We start from the raw sequence: 21623 nt of genomic DNA, 5'->3' as shown, positions 1-21623 counted from the left end.
GTGCGTGGGGTGTGCGGGTATGTGGAAAGGGAGGAGGGGAGGCTAACCATTAACTACGACACTAACAAGACGACTATAAAAGATCACCCTTTCCACACTACGTAGGGACAGAGCGAGGGGGGCAGGGGCGGGAACATTCATTATACATTGCTTTTAATCCCACGATCAATAAGGATCCTGCGATCGACCGCAAACATCAACTGGTTGGACATTGCTGTGTTAGAAGATCATTCTTTTTCTACAACACATGTGCACATAATCTAAAAACAAAGGGAATACTTTGCCCTCAAAACTATTATTTTCACTCATTTCCAAATTTAATTGTTTAGTTCATTGACTAAAGGCAGCAAACCCATTACCCCTTTCCTGGGAGTAAATCTCACTGAACTCAATGGGACTTCCTTCTGCATACATATAAAGGCTTGCACTGTAAAAATCCATGTAGTATAAAACTCATATTATTAATTGACTTAAAGGTCATAGTCCCAATTAAAATGTCTGAGATCCAGAAACCAATATAATCTAGTAGAAGAGCAAAATTAAAGCTAGAATAAATGTTCTCTTTTTCTAATCTATTTTTTAAAAAGAAGATTATCGTAATTATTTTTTATTTAAATTGCAGTAGCATTATAACAAGGAAATGATAATAGGGTGGGGAGAAATATTTGATCTGCAAATATATGGAATATGTAAGATCTTCTCTGATTGGAATGAAAGTTCCTGAATCCATACTATATTTCCAAGGTCAATGCGATGGTAGCACTGCAGTCTTTTACAATTTCAAAAGAGAACCTAAAGTATAAGAAAGTTTGATGTAGCTCTTCAAATGGTTTACTATAAAGAAAGACCACAAGGGTATTCAAGTGTAATTCAGCCTCCTAGAATATTGCTGAATTTTCTTCTAATAGCTATTAGACACATTTGACTGGGTTTTCTTCCGGCTTCTTCGATGAGGAAGGCCTTTGGAATTTCTTGTCCCCGCTGACCCTTTCAAGGAAGTTCTGGAGGATGGTTTTTTCTGCACAAACAAGTGAAAGAAAATGTATCACTAAAGCTAGAATAACCAGACCTACGCAACATCAATAATGATTTCACAGGAAATAGGTGGGATATCAAAGGGTCAAATCAGATATGACATTAACGTATCTTTGCTTTTTTGTATATGTTCTGTTTGTTTTACATTGGGCTTTTCTTTTTCAAGCAACTTGTTCCCTTGCTGGATCAGAAAGAGCTGACTGGACTGGACTCCAAGGGGTCAATTACTCTCCAGTTTATCCACTGCCTTTTGGTACGGTATGTCAATGATTGTGTGGGATGGATCTTAGTGTACTGAGGGAAGCAACAGGAATTCTCCCTTATAATTAGTTTAAAGGAAGCCATTAATGTATAAGAGGTAGAATCTCATTCCAGTGTGGCCCAGTCCCATGGCTGGACCCTTGTGTGACACCTCACTGGTCTCCCTTGGAACTTGCTGGGCCTGCAACTGTTTGCTTTTCTTCTTTGCTGGGCATAGCTATGGGCCAAAAGCAGCTGGGGGGCAGGGGTGGGCAAAAATTGAGATAGTTTGGCAAAGGCACTGATCCTCCCTTCGCTTTCCCCAATGTTCCCACTGCTTTCCCCAATGTTCCAGTCTTTGAGTTTCTAAGCTCTCTTGCCCATTGCACAGTCACTCACTTTTATTTACACTTCACCCATTCACTTGCTCATCCATTTGCTCACTGACTTACTTACCGGGATACCTGTAAAAAATACATTGTATTTATATTTTGTAATTCTGCAGCTTTGCTCAGAAAAGTGGCCTATAAATAACACACACACATTCACTAATTCACTCACTCAACCAGTCATTCCCCCACCCACTCATTCACTTGCCCGCTTTTGGTTAGCTAGGGCTTTTGGGTGGTTAAGCTATTGGTGACGGCAGAAGTGTCCACCTGTCTAGGCCTTCCAGTGTGCCAGCCCACCAGCTACCTAGGGCAGTGTTCCCCAACCTTGGGCCTCCAGCTGTTTTTGGACTACAATTCCCATCATCCCTCGCTAGCAAGACCAGTGGTCAAGGATGATGGGAATTGTCGTCCAAAAACAGCTGGAGGCCCAAGGTTGGGGAACACTGACCTAGGGCACCTAGTCATCTGTTACACCAGGAGAACGTAAAAGCAACACACCAACTACTTGGAAGCAGTAAGTAGTTCAAGTAGTAGCTGAGCTCAGTGAGATAAACCTTAGGCGCCAAAACCCCGCAGGCCAGTTGTGTGCGCATTAGATGCAAAGACAAACTTAATGCTGTGTCGTTTGTCTCAAACTCTGTCTAGTTAGCCTGTAACAAAATCAATCCTTCTAACCAGATATACTTTTGTCATACAGACCACAGGTAGACAGATGTCTAGGCTCATGCAAGTTTGTTTTTCCCTCCCTACAGGAACCCAGAGGTTCATCAGGTGCAAGCATACCCTTAGAATTAAATAATGTTGCGATGAAGAAATTGTTCCAAGTATCAGAACTGAAACTGATCTCATAGCGCCACACACAAATCCACTCTTTGTTACCATCCCACACCTATTTTCTTTATTTCAGGCACATAATTTGGGGAGGGAGGGAGTCATTTTGTTGCTGTCACTGTTAAACAAGTGGGAGTCAGAAATCCTTGCCAGTGCATTGGGAATAATCCAGAGATTGCCCATAGATCCTGGCCTACCATCTCCCCACCCCTGATATAAACTGGAGGGTTGATGTTAGGGATTGGCATAATCAGGCACCTGTCTAGACCAGTGCTATTTTTCTAGAAAAAGGGGTGCTGGAACTCACTATGAAGGCCTCCCTTGTTCTTCTTCTTCTATTACTATTAATAATAATAATAATAATAATAATAATAATAATACTATTATTACTTATTAAATTTATATACTGCCCTTTACCCAGGAGTCTCAGGGTGGTTCACAGAATAAAACCAAGATATAAAACCACAAGATACCTAATAAAAATAAAAACAACCACCCAATAGCCCCCCACAAAGAACACATTTTAAAAGGGCATAGGCTGTAAATTGGATCAACCAAAGGCCTGGTTAAAAAGGAATGTTTTTGCCTGGCGCCTAAAAGTGTATAATGAGGGCACCAGGCAAACTTCCCTGGGGAGAGGATTCCACAGACGGGGAGCCACTGCAGAGAAGGCCCATTCTCGTGTTGCCACCCTCCGAACCTCTGAATTGGTAATGGCACCCACCGGAGAAGTGCCAGAACTGAGTTCCGGCTGAAAAAAAGCCCTGGTCTAGGCCCATGCCCACTACCAATCCCTAGAGCCTCCTGTCCTGACCCTTCCTCTGGTTTCTGCTGAAAACAAGAATATGTTTCCTGTGACTCCGACTAGGCAGTGAGATATATTTTTTGTGATAAATGAGGTGAGTGAGCCTTTAGCGGGCTCACTTGTAAAATTATGCCCAAGCATATGCACCCTGAGCCACTCTACAGTTTCTCCTTCCTTGTTACTCCTCAGGTCCTGCCACACACACACAGCCTGCTATGAGGCAATGTGAGAATCCGGTTTTCTCCAAATGGCCAAAGGATGTGACAAATGAAGGGGATGGTCAGTAATAGGAGCAGAGGAGGACCAGGGCAGGAGGCAGCAGTTGTGAAAATCATTGCATCAGCACTGGGCATTACCTATATTTTTCAGAGGAAATCCTTCTGGGCTTCCTATAGGAAATACCTGGAAAATAAAAAAATAGGCTAGGAATATGTTGTTTTTCCTTGACAGAGGGTCTGTGCCTTTGGCGGCTGCATGAGAAACAGAAATTCAAAAGGTGCAGCTTTCCACCTGTTACTGCAGGGATGAGGAACCAGTGGCCCTCCCAGTGTTGCTGGACTACAACTCCCAGAATCCCTAGCACATTGGCCATGCTGGCTGGAGCTGATGGGAGTTGGAGTGCCATAGGTTCCCTTATCCCTGTGTTACTGCGGCTCCATCTGGAGGAAAATGGAGCCTGCTGAATCTCTGCCATGCACAGAGCCTCTTTCAAGAAAAAAAGAATATATGGCAATCATCACAGAGCAAAGGAAAAGAGAAAGAGCACTGCCCTGTAACCCTTCAGGGAGAAAGTCCCAGAAAAACCCTACAAAGCGGGAGGGAAGGTGGAGAAAATAACTCACTGGCTTCGTATATAGTCACCAAAACAGCACAGATAATTCGGCCATCACATCAAACTTAATAGGAGGAAACAAAGATGCCTGGTGTGCTTCTGTCACTAAGTAGACCTGGATCTAGTCAGCCACCTGGATGGGAACAGCTAGGATATCATTCTAGTGATGCATCATCCAATATCCCAAATATGATTCAGTTCTCTGAGTGCCATTACTTTTGTAGCCAAAATGATAATAGTCATGCACAAGATGGAGGTATCAGCAAACCAGGGGTAACCTTGAGGTTTTTAGAGAGAGAGAAATGGAGGAGAAGACACCCCCCTTCAAACAGCCCAATGAGGGCTGAGCATACTCAGTGCCCACAGAATGCTTTCTGCCGGATGAGTTAAAAAAGAAACCCCAAAAGCTGGGAGGAAAGGGGAATGGAACAGAGAGATGGGGGGAAAGTAGAAGAGGAGACACATAGATATAAAGACACATGCACTTGCTCTCTTGGTAGTAGCCAGCCACTGCCCATTCTCTCTCAGCAGCCAGCAAACAAATGCTATCTTGGGCTGCATATGCAACATACATTTAAAGCACATGACTCCCCCGAAGAATGCTGGGACTGTAGTTTGTTAAGGGTGCTGGGAATTGTAGCCCGGGGGGAGGTAAACTACAGTTCCTAGGATTCTTTGGGGCGAGCCACATACTTGAAATGTCTGGTGTGTATGCAGCCTTGCTCTCCCCCATGGGCTCCTGCTCATTCATTCACTCTTGCATCAGCCAGCACCTGCCCGTTCACTTGCTCACTCACTCACTAGTCAGCAAGCCACCCATTCACGTATTCATTCACCCATAGGCTCTCAGCTGTTCCGTCTCTCACAAGCCATTCACTTATTCTCTTGCCAGCAGGCACCTGCCTACCTGTTCACTTGTTCTCTTGGCAGCTGCCACTCACTCGTTTACTCGGAGTAGGGAAAGCTTTGAAGGCTCCCCTCTCCAAACATACACGTACACACAACTTTTTCTTGCAAGACCCCCAACTTGTCCTCATTCTTTCCCATCTTCAGTCAAAAACATGCACAGCCAAAACAATATCACAAACAGAAAGATATATCAGCAAACTCAAAGGAACCTAGAGGTCAGCAGAAGTAGGAAAGATCTTTAGGGGGAAACCCCAGGGGGAAGTAGAAAATAAAACCAAACATCCCGATGAAGACTGAGAAATGTTCAGTTGCATTTGAGTGCCGACTGACAGTTTAAGGGTGGGACCACAGGAGGGAGAATGGAGTATCCTGGAAAAGGAAGATGGAGGAAGAGACACATAGATTTAAAAAGTAAGGAGAGAATTATCACATTACCTGGATAGGTCATGTCCTGCTTTGCATTGAGCATGACCTCGTGGATGGAAGTGAGAACTGCCCATAGACATCAATGGACAAATCTAAATTCTTAATGTAGTTGGATTTGGGCACCAATACCCCCCCTAAAAAACCCCCAAAAGGTAGCAGTAGCAGCAAAGAGAAAAGCTCCTGCTGTTTTAACTCAGTTAATATTTCAGGTGAAACATGCATTTTAAAAAATAACCAGCTAACACAAATTCCAAAGCAAATGATGTCAATTGTCCGGATACTGGAAGTTGGAGAGGCTGTGCTTGGGACAAGGCAGTTTATGACAGCTTTGCAGTGTAGATCACACTAAACACTGCAAGTGGTTTACAACTCTGGAGTGTTGTCCAGATGTATTAGACCACTACTGCAGTTGGGATTTAGGCAGAGGCTGTCTGTAATATACAACAACCCTGCAATGTTAATCCACTGTTTTTATCCCCACATTGCATGTTGGGCTGAGGAAGTAGTCTGCAACAGCATTGTGTTACGTTATATATCATTATTACAAGTTGGAGGGCTGTGCTGAGAGAGTAGAGTTGGCTTCCTCCAGTGAGAAATCCCCTCTTAGGTCAATCTACTTAATTTCCCTCTCATACTTCCTCCCAGGTCAATTCAAGTACTCAATAGCATGCAGGAGCCTTATGCTCTACTGACTGCCATGCAAACTGGTGACCCTTGGAAATACTAGAAAACCAAAATTGTGGACATGGACCCAAATTACAGCAGAGACTCGTGTCTTTCATGCTAACTTTTGGGGGAGTTTTCTACCTGCTCAGCCATGGATGGCTACACACACCCAAGATACACTGCAACATTTTGTTGCAGAGCCCCACTTGCATCATTTTAATCTCCTGGGACATAGGGCAGGAGATAAATATTATGACTAATTTGATCATGTACATTGTTCAAACTATCCTAGTCCTACAATCTTCCCTGCAGACAAACACAGGCACAGAATCTATAGTAGTTGAAACTGCATGTTTTAAGTCTCAAAACTGTCAAGTAATTCATTTGGCTGAGCAAACAGAATCAGATCAGCTCTACAAATGGAAAAATGAGAACACTTAGAAGATTTTGTCATTCAGGAAGTCTTCGCTGCTTTTGGCTCCCCCAATGCCTATTACACAGTTTATTATCCTCCACCCCCACCTACCTGGATGAGGAGCTCTGTCCACATATGCTTTAATTTCTTCTGGGTCTAAAGAATTCAAAACAGACAGGATCTCATTATAATCTTTCCCAAAATCTCTTTGGTATGTGGTCAGATGTTTGGTATGTTCATGATTCCAGATCTGAGCAAAAGATACTGAAGGAACTGTGAAGAGAAGCCAAAAAGAGAGAAGTGAAACCGTGAAATAAAGAAACCACACCACTGTTCTCCCACCCCTTCCTCTGGAATGCTCTGGCTTTCCAATTCCAAGTTTTGTCATAATAATGACAAAGGATGCCTCTCAGGTGGTCTGCTGTTCAGGAGTACCCACAACGGCGGAGCATGATTCTGATGGACTTTCCCCTTATAGGTCAATAACTCATATGCTGTGATTTCTACTGATGGAACTCATACATGAATGTAGCCAATGACACCTTTGCCTATAACAAGCACTAATGTAAATAAAATCACAAATCAATATGCAGGACCTAACATTTCACAAAGGCAGGGACTTAGTTAATAATGATCTACAATTTCCAAAGCACATGTACTTTTCCAAATGTGCACTTGTTTTTCAATTATATGGAGTCTAGAATTCTTTCTGTGAGATAGTACTTGGTTTGCCTTTTTCAGGCATTCAAACAGCACATAATTGATAGCTGTGAAAATACAACTTCCCTATAATAGCATGTAATAATTATTAGCCCTTTGTGAAATGTAGTCAACACATTCTCTATTCAATATTGCCTGCAATGCTGATTTAGGGGATATAAAGAAGGTATATTTTCTTTTCCTCTTTTTAGGCAAGGACAATACTGGAGTGGGAAGGAACCTATTTTAGGTTATATGGTGGATTGGGTTTCTCTTGTTGAATTCTTAACTGTAATGCTTGCCGTATTTTTCGCTCTATAAGACACACGTTTTCCCTCCTAAAAAGGGGAAATGTGTGTGCGTCTTAAGGAGTGAATGCAGGCTGCGCAGCAATCCCAGAAGCCAGACCAGCAAGAGGGATCACTGCGCAGTGATCCCTCTTGCTGTTCTGGCTTCTGGCTTAGCTGCACGAAGCCTCTTCAGGGCAGGGGGAGCGCTCCCTTCATCCTGCGCAGTGATCCCTCTTGCTGTTCTGGCTTATGGGATTCAGAATATTTTTTTCCTTGTTCTCCTCCTCCAAAAACTAGGTGCGTCTTATGGTCTGGTGCATCTTATAGAGTGAAAAATAATGTAATTATGCTGATGTAAGCCACCTTGGATATTTTTATTGGAAAAACCCTTTAAAAATAAAAATAAAATTTAAAAGTTCTTTAAAAATAAAGCAATGATAGAATAATTTAGTGATGAATTTCCTTCAAGCTAATCATGTGTCGCCTTGCCCCTGTGACTGAGGGGGCCCAGGGCTGCATGATATCAGCGCCCCCAGCGGTGTGCAGACGTCATCCATGCATGCCACAGTGCATGCTGACATGCGTGTGCATGCCCCATGGTGTGCATACATGGCCGTTGGAAAAGTTTAGAGGGCCTGGCCCTCTGATTTGAAATTTTGGGAGGGGCCTTGGCCCCCACTGCCTCCCATACTTGGTGCCGTGGTTTCGTTGTGGTGGATGCCAAGACCATTGCCTATTCCATAGTAAGAGCAAATCTCCTATGCAACCTACTGGGTCTAAGTGGCTCTTGGGAGAAGAAATCCTCTTTCTCTCATTTTCTTTGGAAACCTCAGCATCACTACTCAAATATGTATTATCTGCCTACATTTGCAAGAAAATGGGGTTCAGTGAACCAAATTCCAAAACTGGGCTTCAAACCCAGAGTTTCATCTATTTTATTGCACCCAAAAATATGCTTACCAGTGCCTTTCACTGGAATATGGCGCTTCGCATTACATCCGTATTTCCAAGTATAGTCCCTTAAATCTGGATTATTGGCTTGGGGCTGGTAATTATGCCTGAATTCAGTATCTGGTGGCTTGGGGACTAACATTTTCCAGTCTGAAGGAGCAGGAGCACCATCTCTTGGAGCACCTGAAATGAAAAAGTAGCGATGTGGCAAATGTAAAGAGCAAATAAATTTCTTTTTATAAAAAATGTGGAGGAGAAATCACGCAAAAAGCAAATGACAGAAAGCCAGTTAAGCTGCAGTCCTATACACACTTTCATGGGAATTAAGTCCCATGGAACTTAATGAGGCTTACTTCTTAAAAAGTTGGAAGGGACCCCAAGGGCTCATCTAGTCCAACCCTCTGCAATGCATGAATCTCAACTAAAGCATCTATGACAGATGGCCATCCAACCTCTGCTTAAAAACTTCCAAGGAAGGAGAGTCCATAACCTTCCAAGGGATTCTCTTACACGGTTGAACAGCCATAAAGTTCTTCCTAATGAAGCCATTGATTCAAGTCCTACCCTCCAGGACATAAGACAAGCTTGCTCCATTTCCCATGTGACAGCCCTATTTGAAGGTGGCGATCATATCTCCTCTCAATCTCCTATTTTCCAGGCTAATCATACCCAGTTCTTTCAGCCATTCCTCATAATGCTTGGTTTCCAGACCCTTGATCATCTTGGACATATGCATATGATTTCTTTACCAAACATGAGACTCTTAATCTCAGGATCATGTGTTCAAGCCCCGCATTAGGCAAAAGATTCCAGCACTGCAGCGTGTTGTGATCCCTTCCAACTCTACAATTCCATGATTCTTTGATTCTAGGACATACAGAATCTAAGTTAAATGCTATCTTCCATGCCAGACTGGAGATGTTTCTGACTGAAACATGCCTCTTTGGCTTTCAACTATAGATGCAGCCGTAAACCTCAACTTGACCTCAATAATAATATTGTCAAAGAAGGAAGGGAAGCCAAAGTCCTCACCTGGTTGTATTCCTAAATAATCTCTTGCGTAAGCTGTTTTATACTGTTTTTTTAATACATCCTCGATCTCTTGCTTACTAATAGGTTTCGTCCAAGGTGAATAACTTTCTATAGATATTGGTGTTTCCTCTCGAGGCATTTGCCAAATCAGGAACCGCTAATAATGTAGAAAGTGGGGAGGGGAAGGAGAGAGATTGAATATGAAAATGCTGATTAAAAATACATTTCATATAAACCGGTCTTCTACTTTATTATGCTCTGTTGTTCAATAATAATTTTTTCTATTTCTAAGGAAAATACCACAGTGAATAAGCAAAGTGCTCAAAAGTTCTCGCTGAGTTCCTCCTTGGGCAACCATCAGTCCATCTAGTTTTAGTGCAAAACACAGAAGCTAGATTGTTAACTGAAACAAGAAACTATGAACATATAATGCTGGTCCTGGCACAACCACACTGGTTGCCAATTAGTGTCCGGGCCCAATTCTAAGTGTTGGTTTCTAAGTCTTAGACGGCTTTAAAGGACCACCTTTCGTCATAGGTACCCACCCAGACCCAGAGATTGCCATCTGAGTCCTCTTTAAACACCACGTTCAATGGAGGTCTAGAGAGCAGTGACAAGTCTTCTCTGCAGTAGCTCCCCATTTATGATGGAATGCTCTCCCCAAGGAAACCTGCCTGAGCCAACCATGTGATTATTTCAGTGCTAGGCAAATATATTTTTCCCCCCCCTGCAACAATGATATATCACATTGACGGGCAGCAACTCTTCAAGGCTTCAGATAGGATTCTTTCCCAGTCCTACCTCAAGTTCTTGGGGGTTGCAATGCACGTGCTCTGCTATTGAGCTACAACCCTATGCTTTGTGCATGACTGTCCCAAATTCTGCTGAGGCCAAACTAGATGTGACATTAAGCATACAATGGGTTCCTGTGTGCTTGGCTTTTGTTTACTAAATCTCAGGCACTGCAACCCCCTCAGCCCAACCCAGAGTGGGATTGCGGCTTGGGGAAAGAACAGATCTAACCTTTTGCCTTGACAGTCTTTTAAATCCAGATTGGATTCCCCACAGCTGCTACCTGCCCCAGAAGCAAAGTGGCTCTTAGCATGTTTACTTGGCGTCTCATTCAACTCAAGTGAAACTTGCTTCTGAGTAAACACGCATAGAGTTGGGCTGCATGCTTCTGGTTGCTAAGTCTTTCCTTTCCCCTGACAATCCTCTTTGACGATTTGGTGTTTCCAAAATCAGATATCCTCCAATAGGTCATTTCATATAAAAGTAAAATGCAAAGCACATGTAAAACCTTGGGTAGAACAAGTGCATTCCTTACTTCTCCAGGCTGAGGATTGTTTCTCCTTGCAGAGCCAGCCCTTATAGGTTCAGCCTTGGAATAAGGCTTCCAACAGAACTCATCTCTGTAGTTATTCCTTCCAGTAGGCTCATCTACTTGAAAGGGAATGACATGCCCTTTGCCTGCTCTGGCACTGCAAGAAACAATTGAGATGTTAATGAAATACAATCATGGCTGCTACCTTTCAATTGCTCCTGTTTTAAGTACAGTAAGGTGGACGCTCGGGTTGTGAACGTGATCCATGCATCTGTGCGTCTGTGCACGCGTGGGTTGCGATTCGGCGCTTCAGTGCATGCACAAAACGCAATTTAGTGCTTCTGCACATGCGCGACCGCTGAAACCCGTGGTCCGTAACCCGAAAAAATGCAACCTGAAGCGTCTGTAACCCAAGGTATGACTGTACTTAAGAACTGTCTTATCCTAGTTGGATCATCGAGCTGAGTACAGTAGTACCTCTGGTTGCAAACGGGATCCTTTCCAGAGTCCCATTCCCAACATGAGCAGAACGCAACCCGCGTCTGCGCGTGCGCGGGTCATGATGCACCACTTCTGCGTATGCTCATGATGTCATTTTGAGCGTCTGCGCATGCGCGAGCGGCGAAACCTGGAAGTAACCCATTCCATTACTTCCGGGTCACCGCAGGACATATCCTGAAAGAACGTAACCTGAACCGAACATAACAAGAGGTATGACTGTATTGTCTTCACCAGGGGCGGAGGAAGGGGGTGCGGTGGGGGCAGGTCACCCCGGGTATCACCACTGAGGGGGGGTGACAAAATGCCGGGCAGCACTCACCGCGAGGCCTGCAGCGCGCTCGAGCCACGCATCTCTCCTAGGAGTGACGCGGTGCCTTGGGTGCCCGCAGGCTCCGCACTGCCCCAAACGGTCCGCCCGCCTCCTCCCCCTCAGCTGTTGAGCAGCTGAGAGGGAGGCAGGCAGACTCCTCAGAGGCCCCGCAGAGCATCCCGCCCAGGTAGGGCTGGAAATGACCCACATTTGAAACCCTGATGATCCGCTGCCAATTTTGTGTGAAGACCAGTGATGGAGCAAGCCGATCAGGCCCCTGGGCACAGGGCACATGTGCCACCCCAGGCGCCCGATCGGCTTGCTCCGCCGCTGGTCTTCACACAAAATTGGCAGCAGATCACCAGGGTTTCAGATGTGGGTTATTTCCAGCCCTACTTGACTTGAACCTGGGACCGAGTGCATGCAGAACATATGCTCTGCCACTGTGCTGAGGCCTTGCCTCCATTGGGAAGGACAGAAGGAAGCAGATGCAACTGAACCAGAGACAAGGGAGAGGTGAAAAAGAGACCATAGCTCAGTGATTGAGAACATATGCTTTGCATGCAGAAGGTTCCAGATTCAGTTATTGGAATCTCCAGTTTAAGGATCAGAGTATGTTAAAGACTTGCACCTGACACACTGGAGAGCTGCTGCCAGTCTGAGTAGACAACTGGACATTTCAGAGAGGAAGTGTTCTAAAGGAAGGAACTGTGAAGGAAAGGGAGCAGTGAAAGCAAAATTTGCTAGCTGTGATGGTTTCATAAGATGGGTGGGGGAGTTGGTCTTCCAGATGTTGCTTGACTACAAGTCCCATCATCCCTGACCATTGGCTATGCTGGCTGGGGTTGTTGGAAATGGGAGTCCAACCACATCTGGAGGGCCAACTCTGCTCTGCCAGCTCCTTGTGCTACTTTTGGTGGCATAATGCATGTGGCAAGGCAACCTCTAGAAGACAGCAGGAGCTCCCACCTGCCAAATGTCTCTATATGGACATTAAAAGTGCACAGAGCCTCTCCAGTCCAGAATTTCACAGCCTTAAACAACATGTGTACTCCAGGCCCAAAAGGTAACAGGGGCTCAATTTCTAGTTGTATTCAGGGCAGAGCATTCTATATAGTCTCCAAAGTGAAGCATTTTAAATATTATTTCTACATGCTAGTTATAGGGCCAAACTACCGGTACTTGGTACTTTACACAATCTTTTATCTTCACTTTCCTTTTCTAGTGGTGCTGATCAGATACAGCATGGGGAAGGTAATGTTTTAAGATACATGCTAATAAAAGGAGCCAAACAGCAAAGGCTTTTGAAAAGAATGCTTGAATGGTTTGAATAAGTTAAATCGGTATCATCTTACCAATCTGCACCAGGATCTGTTGCAGGATTAAAGACAAAATCGTGTCTCATTGTCGTTTCATAAGGATCCCACTTTAGTCTGCCTACTAAAAACAGCAACTGTAAGTGCTATAAATTCTAAACACTTACTAGTGTAATTTCTTTTTACTAATCAGTAATGAGAAAAACAGTGGGTGAACTATTTTCCCAAAAACTATTTGAAGTGTCTTGGCACCAATGGAAGCTTGTTTCTCAATGCAAATAACAGCCTTTGGGAAGGGGGTAATCTGGATCAGGACCACAGGGTCCTCCTTTTCCCATGAGGTGAACCTGATTGAGATTCCCCTTCCCAAAGCATATTATTTCCTTTAAAAATATAACCATGCAGCAGTTAGTTGCATGGTTATTGTCACATTGAGGTGATCACTTAAGCTACAGATATAGAAAACAGCCTTACATTTTAGCCAGTTCACGAAACTGACGATTCTGCATTGCCTTTTCTCTCTCTCAGAACCAGCCAACTGGCACTCCACCTTTGCAAAGAACTTTTGCAAAGCAACATTCAGGATCCATTCTGATTTGATTTAAAGAGACAGTACACTATCCCTTTTAAGAACTTTCTGCCACTTATCAAAGTGTTCTCATATACTGTTCTCATAATGTGAGTTGTAGAATTATACTCACAACAACCATCCATGTAACAGTGAACATAAACTGTGAGAATGGTAAAATAAAAAAATAAGAAATCTTCTTGTGTGTATTCCAAACTAAATAAAAATAAAAATTAGTCTCATCCTCAGAATCAATTGGATTTTTAAAAGCTTAATTTTGACCAGACGGTGTCCTTAGACAGCCTATGTGCCAATTAGGTACAGTTAATACACTTCAAAAAAATTTTAAAAATATTATTTTACTAAATTTACTTCTTTGAGCAATGTTGCCTGCAAGAAAAGATATGTGAATGAGTAAAACAAAAGTTCTGGGTTACTCATCCAGTTGTTTGAATATTATTTCCAAATTTGCTAAGCCTTGCAGGAATACATGACTTGCAGGAATTCAACTGGTACATTTTTTTCTGGAAAGCACCAGGCTTGAATGCCAGTGGATAAGTTTTATTTCCCCCCCAGTCTCATGGTACCCCTGATTTCTACCATTAAAAGGGCTTTGTGCCTTCATGTATATATATATCTTTAGCCTCAGCTCAAAGAAAATCATTCTGCCATGTGATACTTTGTACATTTATATTAATTACATATACTGTACTAATATGCATTTTTTTAAAAAAAATCCATAATTCATATTTATTTTGCCTTTTGTCTCAGGAGCTCATGGTGGCCTTTCCCTATCATATCTTCACAACAACCCTGTGAGGTAGATTTGCTTGAGAGAGAAAAGGTCCAAAGTCACACTGTGACCTTCATGGCTGAGTGGGGATTTGAACCTGGGTTTTTACCAGTCCAAGACCAACACTCTAACCATGTGGCTGGTTACCAGCAGGAGAGTTACCAGCAGGGCCTGCTCAAGAAATTTTGGCACCTGAGGCGAACCATGAAATGACTAGTTATAACTTGAGGTAGATGAAGTGCCGAAGAAAGATGAAGGGCCGGCCCACCTATGAGGCAAGGTGAGGCAACCGCCTCAGGTGGCAGGATCCACAGGGGCAGCAGATCCAGATGTAGCTCTTTATCTTTATCTCTTTATCCCTCTTGTCCCTGACGTAGATCTTCACTCTTCCCTTTTTCCCTGGCAGAAGAGGGGGGGAAGGACGCCATTTTGTGGTCTGCCTCAGGTGCCAAAATCTCTTGGGCCTGCCCTGATGACTAGCGCGCATATTTTAATAAACACTCCAGGCATGCGAAATATTGTGACCCTAACCATGCATAACATAATCAAACCAATATATGGTCCCCGCCCCAACTCAAATCCCACCTAACTCTTGCTACTCCTACCCCCTACCCCGCCCCCATAGCAAAGTTATCTGGCAAGGAGCTAAGGGCAAAGAACTTCACGGTGGCTAATGCGCAAGCTCCTTTTCTTGCGCCTGCGCGTCCTGGCCGTTCTAGATTCCCCCCCCCCCCGCCCCGCATTCTAACCCTCTGAGCGAAGCGCGGAAAGTTTTCTCACCCGGGGGCGCCGGTCGCGCTGACCTGGGTCTCCACGGAGGGACAAAGGGAATGGAGGCCGGTGGCGGCGGCATGGCGGTGCCATGGATGGGCGGCAGGAGAGGGCCGGCCTCGCGCTCTGGGGGCTCCATGCGGGCCGGGTTAGCTCCAACCCACCCGAGCGCTGTATTCCGCTGCCGGCGAGGGGGGCGCAGAAGAGACGCGGGGCGAGATGGCGAAGGGAGGATGCCGCGCCAAGACGGGCAGCTGAGCTGTCGGGAGGCGGCGGGGGACACCCTGGGCGCTGCTGGCCGCTCGGTTGCCCCGGCGCCGGGCTTGTTATTGTGACCAAGGGAGGGAGCCGGTGACTTTACACCCTTTCCTGCCTCGCCAGGGCAGGGTGAGGTTTCACAGCAGGCAGGAGGGCAGAGAGGGAGGTCGCCTCTGGGGTGGCCAGAGAAAGTGGTCCTTTTAAAGTCCATCACAGCAAGCCCATGGTTTATTAAGATGCCCGACAGCTCGTGTGATTGTGATTATTATTATTATTATTATTATTATTATTATTTTGTAGTCGATGGGCATACCTGTTCTTTTTGAATTTTGAAGTTTTTGGCTAGATGCCCATAGTGGGATCTACACATATATAAAAACCGTTCTGAAAATGTTTTTTTTAAAAAGCGTTTTTTAAAATATATTGAATTTTTCATAAGGCTCACCATCGCCATTATGTTCTATATTGCATCCTTGAGTCAGTTTGTATATTGCACATAAAGCACACTTAAAACGTTTTATTTGCAACTGTATAGGTGAGTTAGTTATCCCACTTGCTCTCACACACACCCCTGCTAAAGGTTTGGGGGGGTTTTCTGCTCAGGAATCTAGACTGCCTTTTGTCCCCAGCCATCCCAAATGGACTGATTATATTTGGTTAGTCTGCAGGCAGACTAGGGTTGCCAACTTCTTTTTATGCAGGATTCCTGCTACATTAATAGCTGCTTGCCTGAAATAACTTTTAAGAGCTTCACCTTTTCTTTGCTGGGCATGAAGATGCAATGATAGGGAAAGTTTTGTCTGAATTTTTGGGGGGTTTTGTACTTCTAAAAGAATCTGAATCCTGGGCATGTCAAACAACGGCAATTGCTGGTTTTGGAGTGAAGGCTAAGTAGAACTGCAGCGCAGGTGGAATATCTGGATATTTGTAGTTACCCACCCTAGCATTTCAAACATGGACTGCAAGAAACTAGGCATGTGTCAGCATTGTCCTGTCATTCATGTGCCTGCTATCGTTGCTATCCCTTAATTCCTTGTTTGTAAGAAAATAGTAAAAATTATCATTTACCAGATGGACCATTCCACATCCCAGATTTCATGTTACCCTGTGAATGAGACTAACATGTTCAAAAGTGCATGTATTACATAGCTGCACTTATTTTATTTTTTTAAAGCATGATTGCTTAGAGCTTCCTATCAAGTAATAAACACAAACTTTGTTATTTTATAATACATGGTCATGGTATGTGTGTATGACATTCTCTTCCCGAAAATATAAAGTGTAGTTGACACATACAGGTACTCTATAGTTATTCTATAGTTAAACTATGGAATTTGCTCCCACAAGGGGCAGTGATAGCCACCAACCAGGATAGCTTTAAAAGAGGATTATATAAATTCATGGAGGATAAGGCTGGCATGGCTACTAAGCCTGGTTGGTATTTATTGTATATATTGCATCCATTGTTGTAAGTTGCCATTAGGGCACATCTGGAGGGACACAGGTCCCCTATCCCTGCCTATATATATATATGGGGAATATATTATTGCCCAAGAGCTTCTTAAGCCCCTAACTTTGGCTTTAGGTTTTTTTTAAAAAAATGTTGGAAATGTCTTTCTCTGCTGGAATGCTGGCAGCTGTATTAAAACACTATTCACTGCGTTTTAGTTGCAACATTCCAAAGGGTTGAAAAAGCCAAGTCTTTTGTAATTTCCCCCTTGCTGCAATGTAATCATATAAGCATGCATGCAGTTAGCATTATTTTATTCATATAAGCCAGGCACAGGCAAACTCGGCCCTCCAGATGTTTTGGAACTACAATTCCCATCATCCCTGACCACTGGTCCTGTTAGCTAGGGATCATGGGAGTTGTAGTCCCAAAACATCTGGAGGGGTGAGTTTGCCTTTGCCTGCTCTTGTTTCCCCCCACTAATTACCTTGCTTGACAATGTTACACATTTTGAGAATATATGTTGCAAATATTCATTTGTGGTACAGCATCAGACTAAACTTTCAGGGAAAATGGATCTCACCTGTTGGTGCTGCTTTGCATTGAAGACATATTAATGTTGCACCTTAATTTGTTGTTTTGGGACTTGAAAAGAAGAAGAAGGAATGAGGGCGTTGAGGACATAAAATAGTAATACATTTTCAGTCATTCTTCTGCTAAAAAGGTCATGTAGCACAGAAAAGCTTTTAAGCAACATTCTAGTTACAGAATCCATTGAGCTGATTTTGGAGCCGTTCATATTCATGAAAACTTTTTATTCTGTCAAATCTTATTCAATGTTCTAGCATACCACTCTCTGGGCCATCTGATTTCAACAAGTTTTGCAGAGTAGTAAACGTAATGAGTTCATCTTTTTAAAGATCTTTCTAGTGGGAATTCCTGCCAGACATTATTAGACCAATCCCAGGCTGGATTGTCTGACAAACTTGGAGGAAAAGTGGCATAATTATACATAAATTCTGATATCCATCATTACTAACTGGGAATTGTTGTTAAGGAGGTGTGCCTGGGGAAAGTGTAACCAGAAGTCACTCCTTCTAATAGTGAACACAGCTGGTGAGGGCCAACAGGGTTACAAAATGGGTGCACTGAGAAATTAAGAGTGAGCACTGTCAGCATACTTGGTGGAACAAGGTTTGCAGAAATACAGAAAAAAACCTCAGGAATGAACACTAAAGGTGCAAGAAAACCCAGAAAGTGTCGAATGAGAATGGTGCATGTTCAATTGGTGTTTACCATAGAACATTTAGTGTCTGTTGCAGAGTGGTGGGAAACTGGGGGACAGGGTGAATCTAATATCTCAAATAGAGGACATGGCTGGCTGCAACGTCAAATAGGAGATCTTTGCCCTGGAATGTTTTGTTGCAGAGTTTATATTCTCAGCCATGTAAAGGTGAAGGTAAAAGGACCCTGGACAGTTAAGTCCAGTCAAAGGCGGCTATGGGGTGCGGCGCTCATCTCACTTCAGGCCAAGGGAGCCAGCATTTGTCCACAAACAGCTTTCCAGGTCATGTAGCCAGCATGACTAAACTGCTTCTGGCCCAACAGGACACTGTGACGACTGTCAGAGCACACGGAAACGCCATTTACCTTCCTGCCACAGCGGAACCTATTTATCTACTCGCACTGGTATGCTTTCGAACTGCAAGGTTGGCAGGAGCTGGGAAAGAGCAACGGGAAGCTCACCTCATTGCTTGGACTTGAACCACCGACTTTCTGATTGGCAAATCCAAGAGGCTCAGTGGTTTAGACCACAGCGCCACCTGCTCAGTCAAGTATTGGTCTTTAAAGGGAACCCAGTCATGTTACTGGCTTTTATATGTAGATAAAAACCTTCGGATTTCTCGGTTGCAAATCATACAGTCGGCTCCAATGCATGGATACTCTGAAGATGGTCTCAATGAATTTCAATAAAATGTATGTAGGATTGATTGCGATTTCAAACAAGCAATCAAAGTTTTAATCCGATTCAGTATACATATTTATGGCAGAAACCATGGATCAAATCAGTGTTCAGCATAATTACCTTTGAAAGGGATTTCAGCATATTTCCCCCCAATCACTTTGCCAACAATATAGCAAATGTACATGCTTCCCAAATGCTAGCGCTTTATCCCATTTTGTAACGGTTCGCTTCAACTAAACCATCAAAGCATTGTGTCTCATCTTTTATTCATATTATTCCCCTTCTACATACCCTTTGGATGATTCCGTACCCTTGAGAAAGTGGTTTAGAAGGCAATTAATAAATCAGCTGTAATATTATTACTAATTTGTGCTCAGTATGCCTCCCCCATTACTGTTTTGCTTCCATACAGTATACACTATTTGCAGTATGGCCGAGTGAAGGAATTAGTCCATTTCTTTGTAAATAAGCAAGGTCAATGTGGCAAAGGCCTATTGTAGTTAGAGAATTCCCAGGAGTGCTAGGAAAAAATTGTGCTCAAGCCAATGTTGCCAGCTCAGTTGGAATGTCCATGCCTGATGCATATGAGTTCCAGGTTTTGCTCAGAATGCTCAGAGGAGACTCCAATTGCAACTTCTTTCCGTACTTCCCTCTCAAGCCACACCATAGACCACCTACAAGTGTCTTGGTGAAGTTAACAGTGCGCCAGTGATTTTCCCTTGTCATCTTGACACCCGACGTACTGTAACTGCTATCATTCGCACCAGACCTAAGTTAAAGCGGTGTGGGATTGCATCATCTTTAGACTCTCACAAAAGTCACCCATTCTATCCCATTCCACTTTCTCTATGCCAGAAGCAGCATCCTACAAATTGCCCCAAACAGACACAGCGTTGCAAGTCCCATAATATACTGGAGACAACAATGGCTTTGGGTGGTGTGGAAACCCTGGCCTCTCCAGCCATCTAGAACATTCTCCAGTCAAAGTTCTGCTTTGAGACTGGCAAGTCACATTGACTGCTACTTGTACTACCCCTCTCAAAAACAGCCGATACCAAAATTAATTGGAATTTTTATCTAGTCTTGTACGACAGTGCAGGCAGTTACATTTTCTAACTGAACAGTCACCAAAACTCTGTGCAGATGAGAATTCTCATGCCTCTGGTAAGGTTCAGTTTTACCTTACCATTATTTAGTCTGGGGGATGTTTTCATGTATCCAGTATAAATCATTGGTGCTTTAACATTAATTTGAAGAAGCTGTGGTGGTAACGGAATATAGTAGTGGGATGAGTTGGATAGTTTTAGGTCAGAAAGCATGACTAATATCTGAGTAATCCCTTTGAAGAGGTGATTCAGCCAGCTCTTGCAATATTTCATCTCACCATGGTAAAAACATGTTTTTTTAAGGTCCACAGTGTATTATATCACTGAACAGCAAATAGAACAACAGCACTTGGTTGCATAATACATTTGATCTGCCACTACATTAATCTCGAATCATTGAGATAACATGTCAAGGTTCTTGCCCAGTACAGCTAAATAAAAGCTGTGCTTTTCACACTGCAGACATAATTGATTTCATTATTTAAATTTAGCTTCTTGTGTCATAGTCACTCATCTGCTAATACAGGCAAGCATGATGCAACTATCTGAAACAGTTTACGAAAAGGGCATCTCTTACACTTTGCTTCGGTTCAAAGACTTTGACTGATCTTCATTGAAAGTATAAGCTCAAGCTTCTGTATTCTTTTCTTGCAGCATGCAAAGCTGCCACACATCTGTTTTGGCAACAGCCCACTGGTTTGATGCAGAGCTGCAGGGACAGGGCTGTTGTATGGCCAGTTACGTTAGATGAGACATGGTTGCCCCTTCCTAGTCAAACCTAGACATTGTCATGGAACCATGGACTGAAGGCTCAATTCTATGCCCTCTTCCTTTGCTGCTGGGCTCGCACATTGCTCCTGGAACCTTTGCTTTTCACCTGGCTTCTTTTTGGGCTCCTCTGACCAGCACTAACCACTTTCAGGCTGAATTTTCTCTTAAGTTCCAAGTGGGTGGGATGGGGAACAATATCACTCAAGCTGTTTGGATCCAAAGAACTACTTTGTGCGTAGACTTACAGTTGCTAACACAGGGTCATATTTGAACATAGCCTTTTCACTTTGAAACACAGGGTATGCATGCACACACACATACACACGAGAGAGAGAGAGAGAGAGAGCGCTTTTGAAAGCTGTCAGTTTCAAAAACTAAGATGCCATCTGAACTGGAAATTTACCATTCAAGAAACAAGCCTAAAGCCACAATGGACATGTACGAGTAATTGTTAGAACTCCAGGTCTCAGCCCATGACTTTTAGACTTGAGTTTACAGCAATTTTATTGCTCTAATTGGCTCCATGTAGCATAGCTCTTCTGGAGGAATCTGTTACTTAGGTGGACAGAGGTTCATCTTGCTTCTTCACTATACATTCCTCAGCAAATGCTAAATACACACCTCTTTGCCTTTGACACCTGAGATGTGTTTTTTTCAGGGCCCATCTTATCCCTGTGACTTACTTGTTTTCATTACCTTTAATTCTCAATTTTAAATTGTTGTAACTTGTACCCTGGGACATGCTGTTGAAGGTCCAGTAATGAATTTATTAACCATTGTCACAGTCATCCCAAGCATGGGCAAGTTCGTTATATCAACTTTTTTATAGATTCACTAGCTGTAGCCAGATACAAATAGTGACACAAGAGTTGGAGCTGAGTGTCTACAGCACACAATCAGCCATACACCATTTCACCTGCATATACACATACAATTCTACAGTGGAGTTCCTAAATACAATAGTTA

The 21623-nt window shown here is 43.4% G+C and overlaps 1 protein-coding gene across 11 annotated transcripts; it reads right to left on the bottom strand.

Moving 5' to 3' along the window:
* Nucleotides 1–584: 584 nt before the first annotated feature.
* TEX26 (testis expressed 26) lies at nucleotides 585–15450 on the bottom strand. Of its 11 annotated transcripts, none has more exons than XM_053385983.1 (8): nucleotides 15116–15450; nucleotides 13014–13098; nucleotides 10851–11004; nucleotides 9524–9680; nucleotides 8501–8674; nucleotides 6663–6824; nucleotides 3660–3705; nucleotides 585–1018 (listed from the first exon to the last, which is right to left on the bottom strand). In XM_053385983.1, the coding sequence occupies exons 1-8, from the start codon at nucleotides 15243–15245 to the stop codon at nucleotides 991–993; spliced, it is 936 nt and encodes a 311-aa protein (XP_053241958.1). In that variant the 5' UTR covers nucleotides 15246–15450; the 3' UTR covers nucleotides 585–990. The 11 variants fall into 11 exon arrangements, 10 of the variants coding, with proteins under 10 accessions (XP_053241958.1, XP_053241956.1, XP_053241957.1 ...); XR_008330143.1 differs by lacking the exon at nucleotides 585–1018 and adding an exon at nucleotides 4146–4268 and having other exon boundaries at nucleotides 15116–15447; XM_053385981.1 differs by lacking the exon at nucleotides 3660–3705 and having other exon boundaries at nucleotides 15116–15447.
* Between the last annotated feature and the right edge of the window lie 6173 nt (nucleotides 15451–21623).

The sequence above is a fragment of the Podarcis raffonei genome, chromosome 4, assembly GCF_027172205.1.
Source record: "Podarcis raffonei isolate rPodRaf1 chromosome 4, rPodRaf1.pri, whole genome shotgun sequence".
Taxonomy (NCBI): Eukaryota; Metazoa; Chordata; class Lepidosauria; order Squamata; family Lacertidae; genus Podarcis; species Podarcis raffonei.
This window is presented reverse-complemented; position numbering and strand designations above follow the sequence as displayed.

Coding starts and splice junctions, on each gene's coding strand:
- TEX26 (XM_053385981.1), bottom strand. CDS start 15,245: ATGGAGCCCCCAGAGCGCGAGGCCGGCCCTCTCCTGCCGCCCATCCAT. Junction 13,099..15,115: donor AGCGCGACCGGCGCCCCCGG/GTGAGAAAACTT, acceptor TGCTGTTTTTAG/TAGGCAGACTAAAGTGGGAT. Junction 8,675..9,523: donor TTATTTAGGAATACAACCAG/GTGAGGACTTTG, acceptor TTTTCATTTCAG/GTGCTCCAAGAGATGGTGCT.